The sequence below is a fragment of the Lepidochelys olivacea genome (genome assembly GCF_965140295.1).
Source record: "Lepidochelys olivacea isolate rLepOli2 genome assembly, chromosome: 11".
In the NCBI taxonomy this organism is placed as follows: Eukaryota; Metazoa; Chordata; order Testudines; family Cheloniidae; genus Lepidochelys; species Lepidochelys olivacea.
The window spans coordinates 28,772,677-28,793,045 of NC_140421.1; the positions used below are offsets into that span (position 1 = coordinate 28,772,677).

Here is a 20,369-nt window from a genome sequence, read left to right on the forward strand (position 1 = left end):
TGACTTATGAAGAGAGGCTGAGGGAACTGGGCTTGTTTAGTATGCAGAAGAGAGGAGTGAGGGGGGATTTGATAGCAGCCTTCAACTACCTGAAGAGGGGTTCCAAAGAGGATGGAGCTCGGCTGTTCTCAGTGGTGGCAGATGACAGAACAAGGAACAATGGTCTCAAGTTGCCGTGGGGGAGGTCTAGGTTGGATATTAGGAAACGCTATTTCATTAGGAGGGTGTTGGAGCACTGGAATGGGTTAGCTAGGGAGGTGATGGAATCTCCATCCTTAGAGGTTTTTAAGGCCCGGCTTGACAAAGCCCTGGCTGGGATGATTTAGTTGGTGTTTGTCCTGTTTAAGCAGGGGGTTGGACTAGATGACCTCCTGAGGTCTCTTCCAAACCTAATCTTCTATGATTCTATGAATCAGTGCTCCCCCATCTGGTAGTGAAAGGCACTTAAGTCTCTCTCTAGGTGAGTTATCTTGTCTGTCTTATTTGAACTGCTTTTTGAGGAGAAAAGACTCTTGTCTTGTTTTTGTGGCCAGATTCTGAAAGTGTATAAATGGTGGCCTAGATTACACATCAGTGTTAAGAGATGCAGTTCTTGGGTGGGGAGGACATCGGATCTTTCTAGTAATCCATTTACGTCCTCCTTGTTATGGTTGTAGCACTCGTTCACTCCAGTTTCCTTCACCCTTCAACTTATTTACTGTGTTGCAACTCTGCTGTAAATTGGATTTAACAATATATATGCTGATGAATCAGGAGAGTGGGATCAAAACTGGGAAACTAACTATTAGAAAGATGTAAGAAGATATAAAATAATGTACTGAGACCTCCTTTATTTCAGAGCTTATTTCTTCCTTCGTTGGTTGCTTTTCCTGCCATCAGTCCTGTTGTTCTACCTTTTGCCATGTAAGTCACCCCAGCTAACATTTACACAGACTTGCCAGCGTTTGACTTACATCACCTCCAAATTTGACAGAGGATAATTTTCATGGTTTTTCACCTTGTAATTTGATCTTCTGCATCATGGCATTATATTCAAATGTGTTGAGGGGGAAAAGAATCTAACATGATTGGTTAGTGAACTGGCTAGAGGGCTACATCCTCCTCTGGTGTAAACTGCCATAGTTCCGTTGGCTTCACCACCATTGACTACACCAGTTTACATCAGCTGACGATCTGGCCTAAATTTTTTAAAGGCAAGGAAACATGGAAAGAATTATTTTATAATTAAGCCTGAGTTCTGATCCTGGTGACTTGCAGCACAGCTGATGGTCAGAGTTTGGACAGTCAAAAATGTTTGTGCAGTGAGACTTGTCATGAAGAAAATAGTCTGAATAAGGGGAAAGACTGTTGGTGCATAAAGGATTGTGAATAAGCATGTAAGCCTGGTTTTAATGTTTTTAGTACTCCCTCTAGTGGATGGTTGTGTAACAGATACACTGTGATTCCTCTGCAGGTTTGTGGAGAGAAACAGCGCTTTGAAAAGCTGATGGAACACTTCCGAAATGAAGACAACAATATAGACTTCATGGTAAGCCTTACTGTCATTAGAAAATTAAACTTTCCTTTTTGCTGTGTCCCTTCCTGTTCCCCGATACTCCTTTGGGGCTTACGTACATTTTTTCTGTTAATTATGTATTGAGTATCTTCAAACTTACATAGCTTCCATTCTTTACTTTGCTCAAATTTTGCTATTGATACTCTTCGGATGTGTTATTATTGGCTACTGTACTTAGGGGCTATCTGTGTGGACCATTCAGTAGAGCATCGATCTGGGACTTGGAAACCAGTATTCGAGCCCCAGCTACACCAGTGATGTGCTGTGAGGCTCCCTGTGCCTGTGTCTCCCCTTCTGACCAGGGCCGTCCCTACCCATACGCAAAGTACGCAGCTGTGTAGGGCACCAGGAAATACTGGGCACCACATTTCCTGGTGCCCTGCGCAGCTGCATGCTGCTCCAGCCCCAGTCCCACCTCTTCCCACCCGTGCTCCGCCCCAGCCCCCTCCCCACTCCCGAGGACTGCAGCAAGGGCCCAGCCTGCACTCATCAGCAGCGGGAAGTGCAGCAACCCGGCCCCAGCCGCACCACCAGTGAGTGCTGGGGGGTGGTTCCCCCCTGCCCCACCACGGGGGGGAGGGGGGAAGGGCTGTGTAGGGCCCCAGAATAGCTAGGGATGGCCCTGCTTCTGACCTTTGTCTGTCTTGTCTTGTCTGTTCAGATTGTAAACTCTTATGGGAGAGACAGTTGCTTACCATGTGTTTATCACGGTGGGGCCCTGATGACAGATGCGGCCTTTAGGTGCTACTTTAACACCATATGTTTAACAATAAAGCTGGCAATGAGTAAGAAGGGCCATCTACACGTCAAAAATGAAGTTTGCTATAGTGTGCTCCCTTTTGTCCAATTTAATGTCTACCTTTGGGCCCCTAGTCAGTTGCCAATAAGGCCCTTGGTAACAGAAAATGTGGGCACTTATGATGTAGTGGAAAGGCTTTTGTAAAAGTGTCTCATACTATAATATCTTAGTATGTGATCATTGGCAGGCACAACTGGAGGGCTTGTTTGTAGTACTGTGCGCTGTAACTGGGTGGGAGAATAGAAAATATCTGAAATCTCAAGATGTGTATAGTGTACATATGCCAACATCCTCAAACACCCTATGACAGGGAAGTATGGCCAAGACTCATTGCAGCCGTTGTCCTTCCTTATCTGTAGATAAATATAACACTAGTTTTTACCACTATTCGTTCCTCAATTTGCTTGTGCATCTTCACAGACACCACTTCCCCTGAAACAGGAAAGAAAATAGAAACATAGCGGAAGAGTACATTGGCACCCATACACACCAAACTCTAGCTCTTGCATTGCAAACTCTGATGAATCATGACATGAATGAGTTTAAATGGTGAACATAATGAATTTGTTATGAACTGAGCCTTAACATAGGTCTTAAAAATGTACCGTATGTGAATTTTAGTGATTCCTTAAGGTATCAGCTTGAAAGCCCTGGAATCAAAGTCCTCTATTTATTCACAGAAAAGGCACAGCACAGGCATCAACATTGCAAGCTTCAGAATGCTGCCCATGCCAGTGTGCCTCAAATTTGACCTGATAATCCACCCCTTGGGGTGAGAGAATAGGTCTGTCTCTGTGCCCATTCAAGCCTTGGCCTTTCTGCTCAGACTTCTGACAAGGATGGCACCTAGTGCCAATTGTGTTGATGGGTTTTGTGATGTGAACTTCTGTCCATTAGGAATTAGATTAAGACCACCATGGCGTTTCAGGTAGGTTTTGAACGGCATTCCCATGGCAATGATTTTCAGCCCCTGCAAACTTGGGCCAAACTCAAACCCATGATGAAGAAGTGAAAACGAAATGTCTCATTACCAATCCAATGAACCATCTGCTTCTTTTGATACTCTTAAAAAACAACAGAACATGACACCCAATAAAGAATTTTTAAACTGCCGTCTCTGGGCTTGTGCAGTAAACAAAATTCTGTGGCTACTTTCGCATGTTGAAACAAAAGCTTTACAAAATCTAAAATAACTATGCTAGGCTTATTGAACTGTCTACAGTGACTCCATACAATCTTGTTGTTGTTGCTCTTTGTTAGTAGTATTGCAGTGGCACCTGGAGCTCCAGGGTGGGACCAGAGCCCCATTATGGTAGGCACCAGATAGATTAAATATTCTCAACTTTGTCCCATTTTTGGCTTCAACTTAATAGAAAGATTTGTCTTATGGGCAATCACAAAGGCAATATCCCTACCTGTTCATGATCGTATAATATTCCTGTAACGACTCCAGCAGTTGCTTACATGAAAAAGTAATATGAGGGTAGTATTCATGTATTTTTAGCCTCTTTTACTGCAATTTAGCAACTGGAAACAAGAAGACAGAAGCCTGTGGTCAACCAGCTCTCCACAGGCCACCAGAAAGTGTCCAACTTTATCGATAAACTAACCTTTATTTACATATATCCAGGCTTGGCCAAATTAAATTTTTATTTTTTTATAATTTCAACAGATAATATCAATGTTTATTTTTAAGCATTTTTTAAAGATTTTTTTTTATAAATTTAAATTTGCACAGTTGTGCAAAATTATGAGCTTCGAGGATTTTTTCAGTTTTTATTGATCTAAAATTTTCACAGTTGCAGGAAGATATGGGGTGGTCAGATAATGGAGGGGTCAGATGATAATTATTTAATGACAGTAGATTTTGAGATTCAAAAAGTTAAAGCTTTATAACCATTAAAACACAAATTGTCAATGTCACATGTCAAAATTTACAAAGTAAATACCCTTAAATCAAATGCTAATAATTTCTCAAGCAGCATTTTTCTTACTTTGCCTATCTGTAAATTTCCATTATTATCAATAGAATTTGTTTTGTTTGTGAGTGTATAGTGAAATTGATGTTTATTGAGATTTACCAATAAAAATCAAATCCTTCCAGACCTACACTTATTAGATAGCCTGCTCTAAGGGTAGAGTGTGTCTTTTCTATGTTATGTTAGATGCTTTATATAATTATGGCCCTGTGTAACTGACTATGCATTATTGACCAAATCATGAAGTTCTTATTTAGGTCCTGTTCCTACCTACCTATCCCTCCTCGCACCATCCCATTGTGTTCTCTGAAAGTGGGGCCAGTTGTCTCTGGGTACTGACAGGGCATGTGATGTGAACACTGATCCTTGCCCCCCAGATTAAAGGGCCTTATTGTGCCATTACATTTTTAGAGCTCATCATTGAAGTCAATGTTGAAATCTGATTGAAATGGAACAACATGGCTCTGAGTAAGGATTGTCAAGAGCTGGCCCAATACTAATAAAATCTGCTTCCACCTACTTTTTTCTAAGTGATTAAATACTTGACAGGCCTACAGCAGAAAGACAGAAAATTAATGACAAATGGTTTGACAGATTGGATCCTTCTGTCACCATCTGGTTCTGACTATATCCACATGCTGTTAAAAACAACCTATGACAAATATGCTTTGGGGTTGTGCGGGAAAGCTAGACGGTACAAGATAGAGCCAATGTGGAGAGTTCTTGAATGTTGGATTGCTGAACCACCTATATTGTGTGAGCATTTGGGTTTGTAACATGTGCCAAAGTCAGTTATGGCAGGACGATAAAAATTTATGGCAAAAAATCAGGGCTCCAGGAGGCATTGTTAAAACTTGAGTAATAATTCAGGTTATAACTGAACATGAACAAAGATATTTCTGCAGCTACTCGACTTCAGCTTGATGTCAACTGGAGAAGATAACAAAAAAGGATTTTTGGTTAACTATATCCTGACCTGGGGGTGGAGGTAAATTAGAGGGTGTTAATGTGAAAAGAGGAAAGAGTAACTAAAAAGAGGTGTTTCAGGGAGGGTTGTTATTGTTGCCAGTAACTTGTTACTGTTTAGTTTTAAAAATAACTCTTACATTCAGTTACTCTGATCTAGTAAACTCTTTACTCATGTGTATAAATGTTTGCAGTATTAGGATCTGAGAAAGGAACTCAGGATTTGCCCTTATTCTTGCAAGTGTTTACTAAACAAAATAAGAGAGTGTAACAGATCATTTTAAAATTAAGAGGATTTAGCCCTCTGTTAAATTACCCTCCAGTGTACCATTGCTCAGCAGTTTAGGGCCAGTAGTGATACTAAGAAAAAAAGAGTATTTGATTATGGAAACTTGAGAAGAATATATTGTACTATAAAGATTCACATAATGAGGTTAGCTTTCTAGCCATGTTAAGGGAGCATTTTCCAATTAGAAATGGGTCAAAGCTGAAATATTTGGATTTGGATGTCTACTGTCCCCCTCTCCTGTACACACACGCCTCCACCTCCACACCGCCCCCTGCACACCTCCCCCAAATGAAAAGGGTCTTTGAATCAGGGGGAGGAGGAGGAGGTAGTTATTCAAGCATATCCCTACACTCAACCACAACTGTATGTGCATTGTTGGGGACCTACACAATATTTTCTGCAAACAGATTATTTAAATGAAACATATGCAGTATGGATATTGTGCACGCACACACACACACACACACACAAAATCATTTGACACAAACAAGCTATGTTTAACTCTTGGTTAATCAGTTTACTATGTTCCCAAGATCTTGTATAGCAACTCTTTGACCACCTGGAGGCGGTCTCTACAAAACCAGCCATCAGGCAGAATTAGCTGGCATTCTTTTTATTGTGTTCTGGTAAATGGTAATTCAAAGCATAGCCCTCCTGTTCGCTTACTTCTTCCTGCAAAATGTTGATTGACCCCAAAGGGGTAGATTGTTCTTGAAGTCTTAGCTGTATGTAAAGTCATGCTACATGGAATTTATCTTCTTTCAGGTAAGTCCTAAGCAGATTGACCAACTGTTTTTAAACACACATACAGTATCATTTTATTTATACTATAATACCTGTGTATCTAAAAAAAATAGATATTGTAGCCTATTAACTGAAAAATATATCAAACATATATATCAGTACTCGATTTTACTGCGTAAAGGTAACAACTATACAAAGACATTTATAAAAATAACTGAGATGAATCTGGCAAATTCTGTGGTCAGATAAGCACGTGCAACTTCCACTGACTTAAATGGGAGTATGTATCTCATGTATCTCAGGGCAGAATCTGGCCCAACAACTATTGCTACTCTAAGCTAGATTTATGTAAAATGAACAGGCAAGCTCAGCTGGGTGATATAACCTGACACCCTGCATTTTGCAGCTATCCTTCCACCATCAGCCTCAGCACCACCCTGTCTCATCTGTTATGGAGGGAGTGGTTGTAGTGATGGCTCCAGACGACCTTGCTTGGGAGAGTTTGTTTCTTTCATTGTGTCTGTGTTAGTTTATATGCTAAGAAATATGAATCTTATCATTAGTTACTAAATCTTGGATTTTGAAATCTCCAGGAATATCAACATGGCACCTTCCATTTAAAGTGCCCAGTCTTGTTGTCTAATTTAACAGTGCCAGCAGATTGCAAAACAAAATGTACATATCATTATTAAAGAAAAGAATTGTGGCCTTCATTTGAAAAAGGATGTTGTTTTCTTCTCAAGAGCTAATTAAATTACTTCTGGAGTCAGATGGAAATCTAACACTGGATGGACAATCTAACAATTGCCTGGAAACCATTTTATTTCTGTGGACAATGTAAAGGGCACAATAAAACAAAACTGAGCTCTACAGATATTCCTGAACTTTTGAAATCCCACGTTTCCATTAATCAGGATAAACTAACACCTTTTAAACCAGGATCCACTACTTTAAACAAAACATCTGACTCCTAGAAGAAAATCAGAGCGTTTCCATTTGTGGTAAATATGACAACATTAAACAATCATAACATCTATAGTGATGTTTGTCAAAACAGAGGGTCTGAACCAATCCCCATTGAAGTCAGTGGGAGTCCTTCCTTTGACTTCGCTGGATTTAGGATCAGGCCCCAAATCTTGTGCTTTTCGTGATGTCACAAAGGCATGCTGCCTTTGCACACACCATCTGCTGTTCAACTGGCGAGGTTTGTAGTGGATTTTTTCCCTCTCTATCTGAAGCATGAGCTATTATCCCTGGGTAGGAGGGAAGAGAATCATCTTTAAATACTCTTACGCAGTGTAGCAAATCCTAGCATTCTCTACAAAACAAAGGATGCACCGCTATTTCTTGTTAAATTTTCAGTCTGTGATGATTGTTCCCTACAGGTGGCATGTATGCAGTTCATCAACATTGTAGTCCATTCAGTAGAGGACATGAATTTCAGAGTTCATCTCCAGTATGAATTTACGAAATTAGGTCTGGACGAATATTTAGACGTAAGTATGGCCTGGTTTTACTCTGACCAGAATTGGTCATTATCTCCCAAATGGATTAACATATTTGAACAGTGCCAGGCTCTGGATGGCTTGAATGACAATTGGGGTCTCTGCTAGTGCAGAGAATTGCATATTGTGCCTCTCTGTGCCAGCAAGGGCCACTCCATCCCGGATGGTTCACCCCTAACCTCCCTTCTGGACTCCATTTTAGGAGGGCAGTTTACAATGTTATAGGTTCCAGAGAAGCCCTAGCTGCAAAAGCAATAGCGTGAATTCACTGCCTCAGTCCATCCCCCACTGCCTTAATTGGCCAGCACGGTTCACTTCTGGAGTTGTGAGGGCTGCTTGCAGGTCTCTTGGTGAAGGGGGATGTTGAAAGCATTTTGTGTTGCTGCAGCCTCCCAAGTTCTGATCCTGGCGGCCCTGCTCCAAGTTGAGCACGGACCCTTGAGTGAATTTGGTCCTTGCTCTGTATTTTTTTGATCAAAATGTGCAATTAGTTGCTGTTCCAGGTAAGGTGAATGAAACCATACAAGGCTCACACTTCCAGCATGCTGATCTTTCTTCCAAGGGAGCTGGAACCTGAATCAAATATAGTGACCTCTCTGCTGAGAGGGCTGGGCTCATTTCAGACATCTTGGCAGCTAAACTGTTTTCTGCTAGTAGCCTCATAGCAGCAAAGTAAATCCAGTGACAGCTTCTGAGAGCTTCACTCAGTCCCTGCCCCCGTGCTCAGTAATGGGATGCACGGTACGTAACTATCTTCTTGGCTCCAGAAACACCATGCTCTGGGCAGCAGGAATCAAACCATGAGTATGGCAAAGCAATGAGTAAATGATCACTTGGTAAAAATGACAAATTGAAGCAAAAGGAAGAAGTAACCTCAGACATGTACTTAGAAGTATGATGTCTGTTGTCAGCAGAACTATCCTTACATTGTTCAAGCTACCTTGATTCTTTCATTCCCCTCATCTCTTTATATTTCTTTATCCCCAACAGCATCGCCCCCACACTGAAAGAGTCAATAAGCCTGCCTAACTCTCCTAGTTTTAAGCATTTATCTTTGCTAGGAGCTGATAATGTTAGTGGCTCTGAGGATTCAGTGATACTTCTTATCTAGCAAGTAAGGGGTATCTTCTCCCGTTTCCAGGTACAGAACTCCTGTTATGTGCAGTGGGAGACATACCTGCCAGCAATGGAAATCTATAAAAAGCACATTGGGGAGAAAAATGGGGACATGCCTTTTAACTCCCCTGAAGTCCATTGAAGCAGGAGAGCTTTTGGAAGGGACAGAGGAGATTATACATATTTTGCTAAAAATGTAGCCATTGTGTCTGCTAAACTGGGACCATTGATGTAAACCTACTCATGGAGCATGGATGAAAATTTGATCTTCATCTTGTAATTATTCATTTCCCCAGACCTAAGTTTGTTCCAAAGTTGAGCCTCACAGCTGGCCATAATGGACCAAATTCATCCCTCATGACATCAATTAATTGGTCTGGTTCTGTTCTTGGGCCCAATTGAGCAAGGTACTTAAGCACGTGTCCAATTTTTAAGCATGTGAGTTAGGCACCTGGCTGAATCAGGACCTAGGTTACCAGGTAAGGTGGGGAGCATTTGTTGAGCAGACACTGTATAAGATAGTGTTTCTTCAAATGATTAAATGCTGTGGTGCTAAGATTAAAATTGACACATTATGCTATTGAATGTTGACTAGAAGTCCACAAGCTCCTGACTTCAGAGATTTGCTGGCACCTTCTGGAAATGTTCTATTTAAAGAGAATGGTGCTTTTATATCACGTTTCTCCCTTATCCCCATGTATTTCTCTCTCTCCTAGTGTTTTATTATTAGGAACATTTACATGGAAAACAGTATTTTGGTTGCTTAGGAGTTTGTCTGTTCCTGCTGTTCTTTGGCTCTGCTCAGTGATCACAGAGCCAGAGCTACTTTTTGCTCTCTGCTAGGAATATGCACGCATTGACACTGAGCACTCCTGTCTGTACTGATGATGATCTTCTGCCAGCACAAAAACTGTAATTCATCTAAAAAGATGTTTCATCACAATCTCTTCCTGATCTATGCCTGTTCAGCTCAAAGGTTGACATTTCAGATTATGTGGGCTCATTTCAAACACAGGCAGAACAATAGAGAACAGATACAGTGCCTCTGCACAGGTACACAAGGAAGAAGGCAAACAGAGCCTTTCCCTCATCTTATTCAGGGGTCAGGCACAATTGAATTCCATTTATTTATCTGAGTGCAATGATTACTGTCACTTACTGCCTCGTGGGGCACTAGCCAGCCCAGAGTGGGTAGGAAGGGGGCAGAGCCCCTCCCCTTCCTTTGTACCAGTTGGCAGAACTGGCTGCTCTTGCCTGTATGCCGGGGAGTTCCAGGAGGTATTTTTTGTCTCCCTGACCACATCATCTCTCCCTCGGAGCTCTCCACTGCAGTGGTGAGGCGTGGCACCACACCAATCCCAGGGTGAGCCTGTTCCTGAATAGCACAGTGTGGGCCACAGTATATAATGGATGTTTGTCAGAGATTTACATGGCACATCAGTGAGTCTTCACATTCTGATTGGTACTCTTGTCTGTGTCTAGCTCTCGCTTATGTGCTGTTAATAGTTATATTCAGATGTTAAGATCTCAAACACCTGCCATTAAAGAAAATGCTAATATTACTACAGAAAAAAATTACTGCTTAATTTTAAAGTTTGAACTTTTGGGGGCCTCCTTACATTTTGCCATGTCTTATTTGTAACTCTCAGTGATGTTTAAAAACTTAATCACTTCTCTGAAATACAAAAATGGGGCCAAACTTGATTGCAACGTATTTGCATCCGTTCAGTATTTGTGGCCTTGTCATTGCATGCTGCTGAATGCATTTCATAATGCTTCTTTTACTTTGGACTTTCAGAAGCTGAAACACACAGAGAGTGACAAACTGCAGGTGCAGATTCAAGCTTACTTGGACAATGTTTTTGATGTGGGAGCTTTGCTTGAAGATGCTGAAACCAAGAACGCAGCCTTGGAAAGAGTTGAAGAACTGGAAGAAAATATTTCTCATGTTAGTGGAAAGTTGAAATGACCTTTGACTTAGTTAAGACTATGCTGTTAATGCTTTATATTGGTGAGCTTGCTGCAAGCACAGGCTTAGACAGAGGTAGAGCCTCTGGGGGTCAGGATCCTCAGCATAAGAGGAGTCATTTGGGCTGTTTTCCTGATGAGGGATTAAGCAGGTTTTTGGCATCTGGATCTTAACAAATCTTGAAAAATGTCTGGAAAGAACATCTCAGGGATGGTTTCTTGTGCAGCCGATTATGGAGATCCAGGTGCTGCTAAGTGTGGTATGTCTTCAGTTGGGAAAACGACACTTCATGTTTCCTTCATTTTTGAGAGATGACAGGTCTCCCCTACTGTAGGTCTTGTGGGGAGGCCTCCAACATTGAGTCAGTGGGGACTTAGCAGAGGCTGCTGCTTCTCTTCGTACTTAGAACTGACTCTGGATTCAATTTAGAATCATTCATGTTAACAATGAAATGGCATCAAGTAGTGGTGGCTACTCCTCAACAATAACCATGTGTTTTTACTGTTGCATAAGAAACTTGTAATGAAAAACAAGACACACAAGAATGTATTTTAGCCCTCATATTCTCCACTGATTAGCTAATTGGTGGCTTTGCTCCTAGGCCATTTACAGACTCAGTGAGAAAAGGGTTCCTCCTATACGTGTGTAATTGATTATCTTGTTTTACTTGACCATAACCACGAATGGGGAAGAGCGCCAGGTTCTCAGATACCACAGTGATTGTTGTGGTACAAGAGACTAAATAGAATAGAATTGCACTGATTAGTAGTTTGGGTCTAATATGTGTTATGTCTGTCTGTCTCGCTAGGTATTTATATGGTCTCATCTTTGTCGCATCTGAACACCTCACAAATATTAGTGAATTTACGCTCCTAACTGTGAGCTAGGAAAGTATTATCCCCATTTTATATGTGGCAAATTGAGACAAAGGGAGATTAAGTGATTTGCCCAATGCTACACAGTGAGTCTGGATTAGAACTAGAAACTGAACCCAAATTGTCAGAGTTAACCATAGAATCTTCTTTCCTTCCCATTATGTGCACACAGGTCACTGTGCATCTTGAAAAGTCCACCACTTAAGCACTGATCATATGTATACAACTGGTACATGTTGACTGGTAAAATTCTTACCAGAAGTCACTGATTGCAGCAAGGAAGTTTTAGGTTAGACATTCGGAAAAACTTTCTAACTGTCAGGGGAGTTAAGCACTGGAACAAATTACCTAGGGAGACAGCAGAATCACTGTCATTGGAGGTTTTGAAGAACTGGTTAGATGAACATCTGTCAGGGATGGTCTAGGTAATTCTTAGTCTTACCTCAGTGCAGGGGACTGGACTAGATGACCTTTCAAGTTCCTTTCAGTTCTACATTTCTATGATTCCCAGCTTGAGTAGACAGACTCATGCTAGCTCTCATCAAGCTAGTGTGCCAAAAACTGAAGGCAGTCATGTTCAGAGGCAAGCAGCAGCCCAGGCGAGCCACCCCATGGGTATGTCCTCAGGCAAGATAGCTCTTGCTGCCGCTTGCTGCTGCCTGTGCCACACGACTATTTTTTAGCATGCCAGCTCATTGAAAGCTAGCTCAAGTATGGGAATCAGGCTGAGACTCCCACCCCCAGCTCCAAATGTAGACATAACCAGAGAATCCTACTCATCAGGCTCACCTGGTTCCTATCTGGGGGACCCGTACCGGTTCTGCTTCACATGCATATGGTTCCTGTAGTCCTTGGTGGGAACCTCACCATTGATTAAGCATGTATGATCCTAGCTTTGTGGGTTGGAGCGTATGGATTCCAGTAGTTCCAGAATTCTTAGTTTCAGGGTAGTTACAGATGGAATCACTTGACAGCCTGGGTCTGCATAGAGTTATGGACAGAAAAACTAATTTACATATAAATTGCAGATTCCTTAGCAATATGGTACAAATAAATAGAGCAGATAAACATTCCATGCCATAAAAGTACAGTTAGAGTTTTGTGCGACTTCCAACACATTCACTAAGTATGTGTAAAGCAGAAGCAGACTGAGAAAGCAGGCATTTGGGATTATTTTAAATCTCTGAGCAGTAGGACTGTGTCTGATGCCGAAAGGAGATGGATAGAGAACAGATATGCACTTGGACTTCATAAAACAAACTGCTAGAGCCTCAAGAGGTAAAGGCTCAGGTGTGTTCGACTTGGCTCAGTAATGAGGACTGAAGTGTAGCATTACTCTGAGATGCACTGCTTGCTTTTAGTTTTTCCATGTCAGACATTTTTGGTATCAATTATTTTAGTCTTGAAAATATGACTTGCCTGTTTTAAAAATAAGTGTTTTCCTGACTTGAAAAATAACCCCCAAAGTCGTAACTTCACTCCAAATTTTGAACATTGGCTTGACATAGAACAAGTACATTCTTTCTCAAGAGCAATTAGAACTGACTATAATATTCTCTCCCTTAAAGTGCTATTTTGCTCTGAAAAATGCCTTGGTAAAAATGGTGCATTCTTATTTAATAGATCTGCTAACTATGAGTGTTTAGAGACATAATTGCTTACTTCAGTTACTAAAACAAGTTTTTTTCTGCCTTTTATTTCTATTTGCCCAACAAAATCTATTTGGCTATGCGAGTGAAGACTTAAAATTCTCAAGTTCATGCTTTAACAGAATTGTTAATTATGTTCGTTCCAATTGCCGAATCTTTACCTCAAAGTTTGCAGAGATGCAGAAGTCAATTGCACATTACCACTTACAACACACCCCAGTTCAGTCAGAATTACAGTTTGGCTCTCAGATCCCATGTTAAGTTTGTAGGATCGGCAATTTACAAGAACAACACATTTTTATTTGTGAAATGAGCAAATCTGATCTGACAGTCATTGAAAGACAATAAACCTGGATCCTAGGGATGCAGATTCTACTTTGCAAAGTGAATGCAAAAATGGCATTGTGTGGTTCCCTGATTTTTGTGTCTCGGTGATTTCCAGATTAAATTTGCCCAGTTTATAAGTAAAGTGATAACTTCCTGACCGTTTTTTCAAAGTGGCCCAGCAGTCTTGCTTTCTTTGTAGGGTATCCTCTTCTTGAGCAGACTTGGTAAACTACAGTCTTACTGGGTTGGCTGCTGATCAGATTTAGCAGATGATGTTCAGATTTAACAGGACCATCAACAATACAGTTCATGCCCCATGGACCAAATAATGAAGTCCTTACTCAGTCAAAATTTCCATTGATTTCAGTAGGAGCTTTACTGAATAAGAATTTCAAGGTTTGGCCCAGTGTCACTAGCTTACCAGGTACCACTTTTCCAGTTAGCGCTACTAATAGTGTTGATTGAGAAATCTCTTACCATCAATATCTTTTTTTCAATTACAGTTATCGGAAAAACTGCAAGACACAGAGAATGAAGCTATGGCAAAGATTGTGGAACTGGAAAAGCAGCTTATGCAGAGAAACAAAGAACTGGATGTTGTTCGAGTAAGTGCGATGATGACATTCCAGACAGATGTCACATTCAGGAGAAAGAGCTCCATTTCATTTTGTGTTTAGTATGGTATTCATTGTGTGAAATGGGAGTATGACAGTGAATCGTGATGCTTACACCTGGTTCAGACTTTATGGATTGAACTTTTCTAATGGCCTCTAACTTTGCACCCATAATCAATGGCAGGCGGATTTACTTGTGGGTACAAACAACAGAGGTTCGATATTTAACTCTCTGATTGCCTGGCCAAATCAGACATGTAGATGTCTAAACGTTATCATTCATATCTGCATTTAATTCTACCTATAGTTTTGCACACAGTTGATTGTGGGTGAAAATTACAGGCTGAATTAAAGCCTTCAAAAAGTTTGGGTGCATAGCATCAGTGGAGTTTCAGCAGGTGCCTTGCTTGTGTGTAGAGTCCAAACTCACTCCCTTCCTGGGGTATGGCTTCATTAGTACAGACATTAATCATATAAAATATAATTTAATAAAATATAAACTTCAACCCAAAACTTCTCCACAGGCTGGCTGCTTCTAGGCTTACTTCCTCCTGACTGCTCAGCTCACACACTAGATTCTCTCTCTCTCTTTTGCAAGAAATTAGCATCTCCCTTTTATCTGGGCAGGATAACAAGCTATCTATTTCAATGACTCAGCAGAGCCCATTAGCCTTTGCACAGCAAGATCGAGACTAGCTAACAAGCTGGGGTGTTTCAGGCAAACACTGTCAGCATATTCAGGCAACAAGACTTTCTTTCTCCATAGTATGTATCTAACCAAAGCTACGTTATCTTAGGTTCCTTGCTGCACTTTATATCCATAGGTCTCATAGAGAGAATTATATTTATATAGGGAATGGAGCTACACCAATTTACACTAGCTGCGGATGTGACATATAATCTCCACAGCAGGTTGTGCGGGTGTTGCTAAAGAAATGGCAATAGGCAAGTTACATCACTATTAAATATTTTATCTCGCTTATATGTTTGTCTCATTTTGTAGATTGTTATGAAGTCTTTGGTCTCTGTTTTTTTTCCTGTCTGAAGTACATTAGATCGTAAGGAAACAGTTATATCATTGGTGTAGAGCAGGGTTTCTCAGACTTCATTGCACTGTGACCCCCTTCTGACAACAAAAATTGCTACATGACCCCGGGAAGAGGGACTGAAGCCCAAGCCCCACCACCCCAGGCTGGGGAGCCAAAGTCCAAGCCCTGCCATCCTGGGGGGCGCCAAAGCTTGAGGGCTTCAGCCCTGGGTGGTGGGGCTCAGATTTTGGCTTCAGCCCCGAGCCCTAGCAAGTCTAATGCCAGCCCTGGCAACCTCATTTAAACGGGGTCACGACCCTTTCTGGGATCCTAACCCACAGTTTAAGAACCGCTGGTGTAGGGAACTATACCCGTATCAGGCAGGCAGCTAGAAGGACAGAATCAGGGCTTCAGAGCCCCTTAAAGGCTTTTGGCCATGCTATTGTGCGCAGCTACCTACACACTGATATGGGCCATTGGTCCCATATGTCCTGGACACTCGGGGATACAATCCCTGCCCCGGAATGTGAGCCTCAAGCATTCATCAGTTGCACAGGTCCCCAGTGGCCTTCCGAGAACACAGCCACCACTCCTAGGCAAGGCAAAGGGGAGAGACCAGGAGCAGGCTCAGCTCAGTTCCTTCTTTTACCAAGTGTCCAACATGTGCTCATAGGCAGGCCAGGCAGCTAGCAAGTGGACATGGAGCAAGCAAGGGAAGGCCACAGTTCGGCTGACATATGATCATCATACCATGCTATTTATTTAGGATTAACATAATCCTAGTAGTCTACATGGGATATATTTTAGCACTGATGTCCACAAATTCTATCTTAGTTCTCAGAGTTGAGATTCTTTATACAGCTCATTCGTGTACACATTCTTAGTGCTAACATGGGGGGAAACGCAAAATGAACCCTCTTTTGGGCAAACGAAGAGGGATTGCTCTCATCAAAATGCTTTATCACTGAGCAGCAAGGGGCAATCCAGTGCCATGCTGTCATTCTATTTCTGGCTCAGCTCTATGCAGTCGTTTGAATGCAAGTAAATTCTTTACTTTTGGACAATTCTGCAGGAGATTTACAAAGATGCCAATACCCAGGTTCACACATTGAGAAAAATGGTCAAAGAAAAAGAAGAAGCCATCCAGCGGCAGTCAACCCTGGAGAAAAAGATCCATGAACTGGAAAAGCAAGGGACCATTAAAATTCAGAAGAAAAGTGATGGTGACATCTCTATTCTTCCTGTGGCTGTGGCCTCTGGGACACTGCCATCAGGGTCAGAAGCTACAGTTGGCGCATTTGTGGGACCAGTGACTGGGGCTACGTCTTCAGTACCGTTGCCGCCACCTCCACCCCCATTACCACCAACATCTGAGACAGGTGAGAAGTTTTACGACTCAAGGGGCAGGTGTGAGGTTGGAAGTTTATGGTGCAGCTCACTTTGCTTGATCTCCCTCACACTGGTTTCATGCTGGTTTAAGCACCGTTGAGGGTGAAACTTAGGCTCCATGTCACACAACAGACATAGTCACGACAGTGAATATTCATGGATCCAACTTGACAAACCCAAGGAGTATTTGAACTCAGATGCAGAAAACAAAGTCTGCTATGATTAGAGCAGATGGTTTTGTTTCATTCTTTTTAATGAGATGCACACACTGGTATGTAGAGTGACTAGGGGCCAGATCATCGGCTGCTTTACATCAGCATCGGTCTGTTGAAGTCAGTGAAGCTACCAGCTTCAGTTTACACCCGCTGAGAAATCTAGCCCAGAGACATAATCTTTTGTGGCTTTTAATTCTCTCAGAGGTAATTCTTTGGTGGGTATTTGTTGTGTTCTGATTAATGCTTTCAGAGGCAAACATGTCTTTCCCCCTTCCTTTTGTAGTGCAAAACGGTCCTGTGACAGCACCTATGCCACCTCCGCCTCCGCCTCCACCTCTTCCTGGTCCAGCTGCAGAGACAGCCCCAGCTCCTCCACTGCCCCCCCCACCACCACCGTCAGCACCCCCTCTGCCAGGAACAGCCTCTCCCACGGTGGTTTTCAACTCAGGGTTAGCAGGTAAAGCGGTGAAACTGACATGCGTGCCCCACCAGTGCTTTCTTCAAACTAATTACAAAAAAATCTAGCCATGCGGTTTGGAAGGAGCTCCATCAGAAAGTAACTTTTTTTTAAAATTAATAAATTAAAAAAAAATCAAATTGAGAGCATCCCCCGATGATGATAAAGCACAGAGAGAGACACCCCCTTACTGATCCCCGACATTCTACCCACCACTTGGAATAGCCGGAGTTTATAAAATTGCTAGTGTATTTTATGAAGGATTCCCCACTGCTGGTCCCTTCTCATATTATAATTAAAGCAGGTCAAAATGTTGTTTTCTTTTACAGAAAATGGCTTTTTTCAATAACACAAATTTTTCCAAAAATGTTTGTTTTTGTCAGAATCTTGCAGATTTTCTTCAGAATTCAATCATGTGTGGTTTAAAACCAAAAAACGAAATAAGATATATAATAATGGTTGCCAAAACCCAAAAATGTTTCAGGTTTGTTTTTTCAGTGAAAACCTGAACATTTTTGAAGAAAGTTGAACAAAAACGAAAACTTCTTTGGTTTAGTCGCAATTTTTTCTGGGAAAAGAAAGTCCTTGACCAAATCTAATTATATTATTTTTATGCCCTATTTGACTTATACTGAGTACCTCACCCAGCAAGTGAGTACTACTTGGTATCACCCCCAAGAGATCATGAGAGCACACTATAATTGCAGAAAGAGAAAAGCTGAGGAGTTCTGATTAATATATTTTTAAAACCGATTAAGTATTCCCACCCTTTGATCTTTTGTTTCCTTTGAAGGAGGAAAACTCTGAGAAGCAGAGTCACCATGGAACTAGTTTAAAAAAATAACACGCGTATAGCTGAGATTACTGATTAGGCTTTCCCTGGCAGGCTTATAAAAATAGTACTCCGATTTCAAAGCATGTGTGCTACTGTAATATTTCTTTGACCCCATATCTTCTTAGGCTAATAATATGCAAGGGGCTACAGTATGTGGTTTCCTTTCACCTTTCTCTTCCTGAAATTTGTCCCATATTCACACTCAGTCCTGTGTTGATAGGAAGAGTGAGCTGAGCAGAAGAGGGATTCTGATTTGGGGTTTATAATAGAATGGCTTTATAATGTCTGCTTGCCTGCCTGGCTGACCTTCTCTCTGTCCTTTTCCTTTTTTAATCTACAACTGTTGGCTTGATTTTGTCATTAGTCATAGACCGCCCTGTAAAGCTGGTGCTCAGTCAGCCTGCTCCATTTCTGTGTATTGTCTTTCTACAATTAATATTGTTTCCTTTGAGTCAAGTGTGATTTGGAGGAATATTATATGCCTCATGCTGCAGTGTGGCCCATTAAAATCCACTCAGTTCCCTGAGCAAAGCTCATTAATGAGAAGAAAAGGGTCCTCTGCAATGCTCAGGAATCTCATCACAGGGTTTACTTGATTTCTGGTGCCAGGTTTAAATCCTGTAGCGAGTGCTGAGAGTGTTGAACTACAGAAAATTACAGAGCTAGTTGGTGGATAGAAAATGACTGAGATAGGATTTACATATGGCATTTACGTGTGAGTAAGTATATTGCACACCAGTGTGATGGAGGTAGACTCCCTAAGTCTGTGAACTGGTTGGTTCTAGGAAGGAAAATAACCTGAACTCGATTTTGAAAGCTGCCTGAAATGGATACTGATGCCACCCTCACATATTTATTAATTCACAGCCAGCTGGAATTTAGTTAGCTTAGTCTGTGTTGCCAAGTACATGTCTCTGTGCATTGTATATGAGTGGGCCATGAGGTTTTCATTGTGAAGAAAAACTCAGTTGATTTGTACCTCTTATTTAAAAAGATAATTGTAGGATCCTGCCGCACAGTTCTCCTATACTGTAGCTTACTATAATGTTCCTGACGTATTTTTGGGCCAGTGTAGTATAGAGGACTATTCTCTAGTATTTGTTCTTAAGGAAATCCACTGAGCCAAGGAAGATGAAAGTGTCAAATCTTGATAAAATGCCTACATAGAAAGGAACATTTCTCCCACTGCTTATTCGTACAATGTCATGTGATCACCTTATCATGATGTACTGGGAATTTGTGAATTGACGAATTATACTATTCTAACCATCACTAATTTTTTTTCTCTTTGTTCTTTCTGCTTCCGGGTAAGATGGGCCAATCAAGCTTTTCTGTAGGTTCTTGCCAACTATTTTAAGTATTTACACCCATTTCCTTTCTGTCCCTTTTGTGCTGTGACCTCCTCCTCCTCCTATTTGTGATTTTAATTTCAGGCTTGCTTAATTTTTACATTGTTTCTAGAGTGTGGAGCTGCTTGTTAATTACCTGAAAATGTCAACCAGGTGTGCAAACAACATAGGGAAAAGAGGGTTTATTTTAATGCCTTTGGACGTTGAAGTATGCACCTTCAGCAGGGCTGGCTCTAGGTTTTTTGCCACCCCAAGTGCAAAAAAAAAAAAAAAAAAAAAAAAGCCAGAGTGCCGCCCCTTGAAAAGTGCCTCCCCAAGCATGTGCTTGGTTTGCTGGTGCCTCGAGCCGGCCCTGCCCGTCCCATAACTTTGTGCATGCTGTTGAACAGAATTATTGCTCAGTAGCAAGGTACTGATTTAGCAAAGCACTTAAGCAGATGCCTAAGCCCCATCAACTTCATTTGGGTCCCACTCACTGACTTCAGTGGTATTAAGCCCATGTGTAATGGGGTTTCCACTCACTGTTAGTGCTTCTCCTCTTGTCTAGATCCGGGAAAGAAGCTCTATCAGAGTCAAGTGCACCTTTCTGCCCTGTCTGTGATAGTCTGCCAAGTCACCATATAGTCCACTTCTTCCAGGGTTATGAAGTCCAACAGGACCACTGTCCAAATGCCTTTTCTGGATGTTGTTCTGCTCCAGCTCAGGACTC

At 41.6% G+C, this 20,369-nt stretch overlaps 1 protein-coding gene across 8 annotated transcripts in view; it reads left to right on the top strand.

Moving 5' to 3' along the window:
- The window catches only part of FMNL2 (formin like 2), a 259,334-nt gene that overhangs the window by 216,987 nt on the left and 21,978 nt on the right, over positions 1 to 20,369 (top strand). For 6 of the 8 annotated variants that reach the window (XM_084643238.1, XM_084643243.1, XM_084643237.1 and 3 more), the window contains exons 10-16: positions 1,454 to 1,528; positions 7,718 to 7,828; positions 10,752 to 10,901; positions 14,277 to 14,378; positions 16,488 to 16,794; positions 17,303 to 17,476; positions 19,624 to 19,644. In XM_084643238.1, the coding sequence (XP_084499364.1) occupies positions 1,454 to 1,528; positions 7,718 to 7,828; positions 10,752 to 10,901; positions 14,277 to 14,378; positions 16,488 to 16,794; positions 17,303 to 17,476; positions 19,624 to 19,644 (940 nt within the window). The remainder of the gene's footprint in view (positions 1 to 1,453; positions 1,529 to 7,717; positions 7,829 to 10,751; positions 10,902 to 14,276; positions 14,379 to 16,487; positions 16,795 to 17,302; positions 17,477 to 19,623; positions 19,645 to 20,369) is intronic. The other 2 variants (XM_084643242.1, XM_084643239.1) reach the window with 1 other exon arrangement.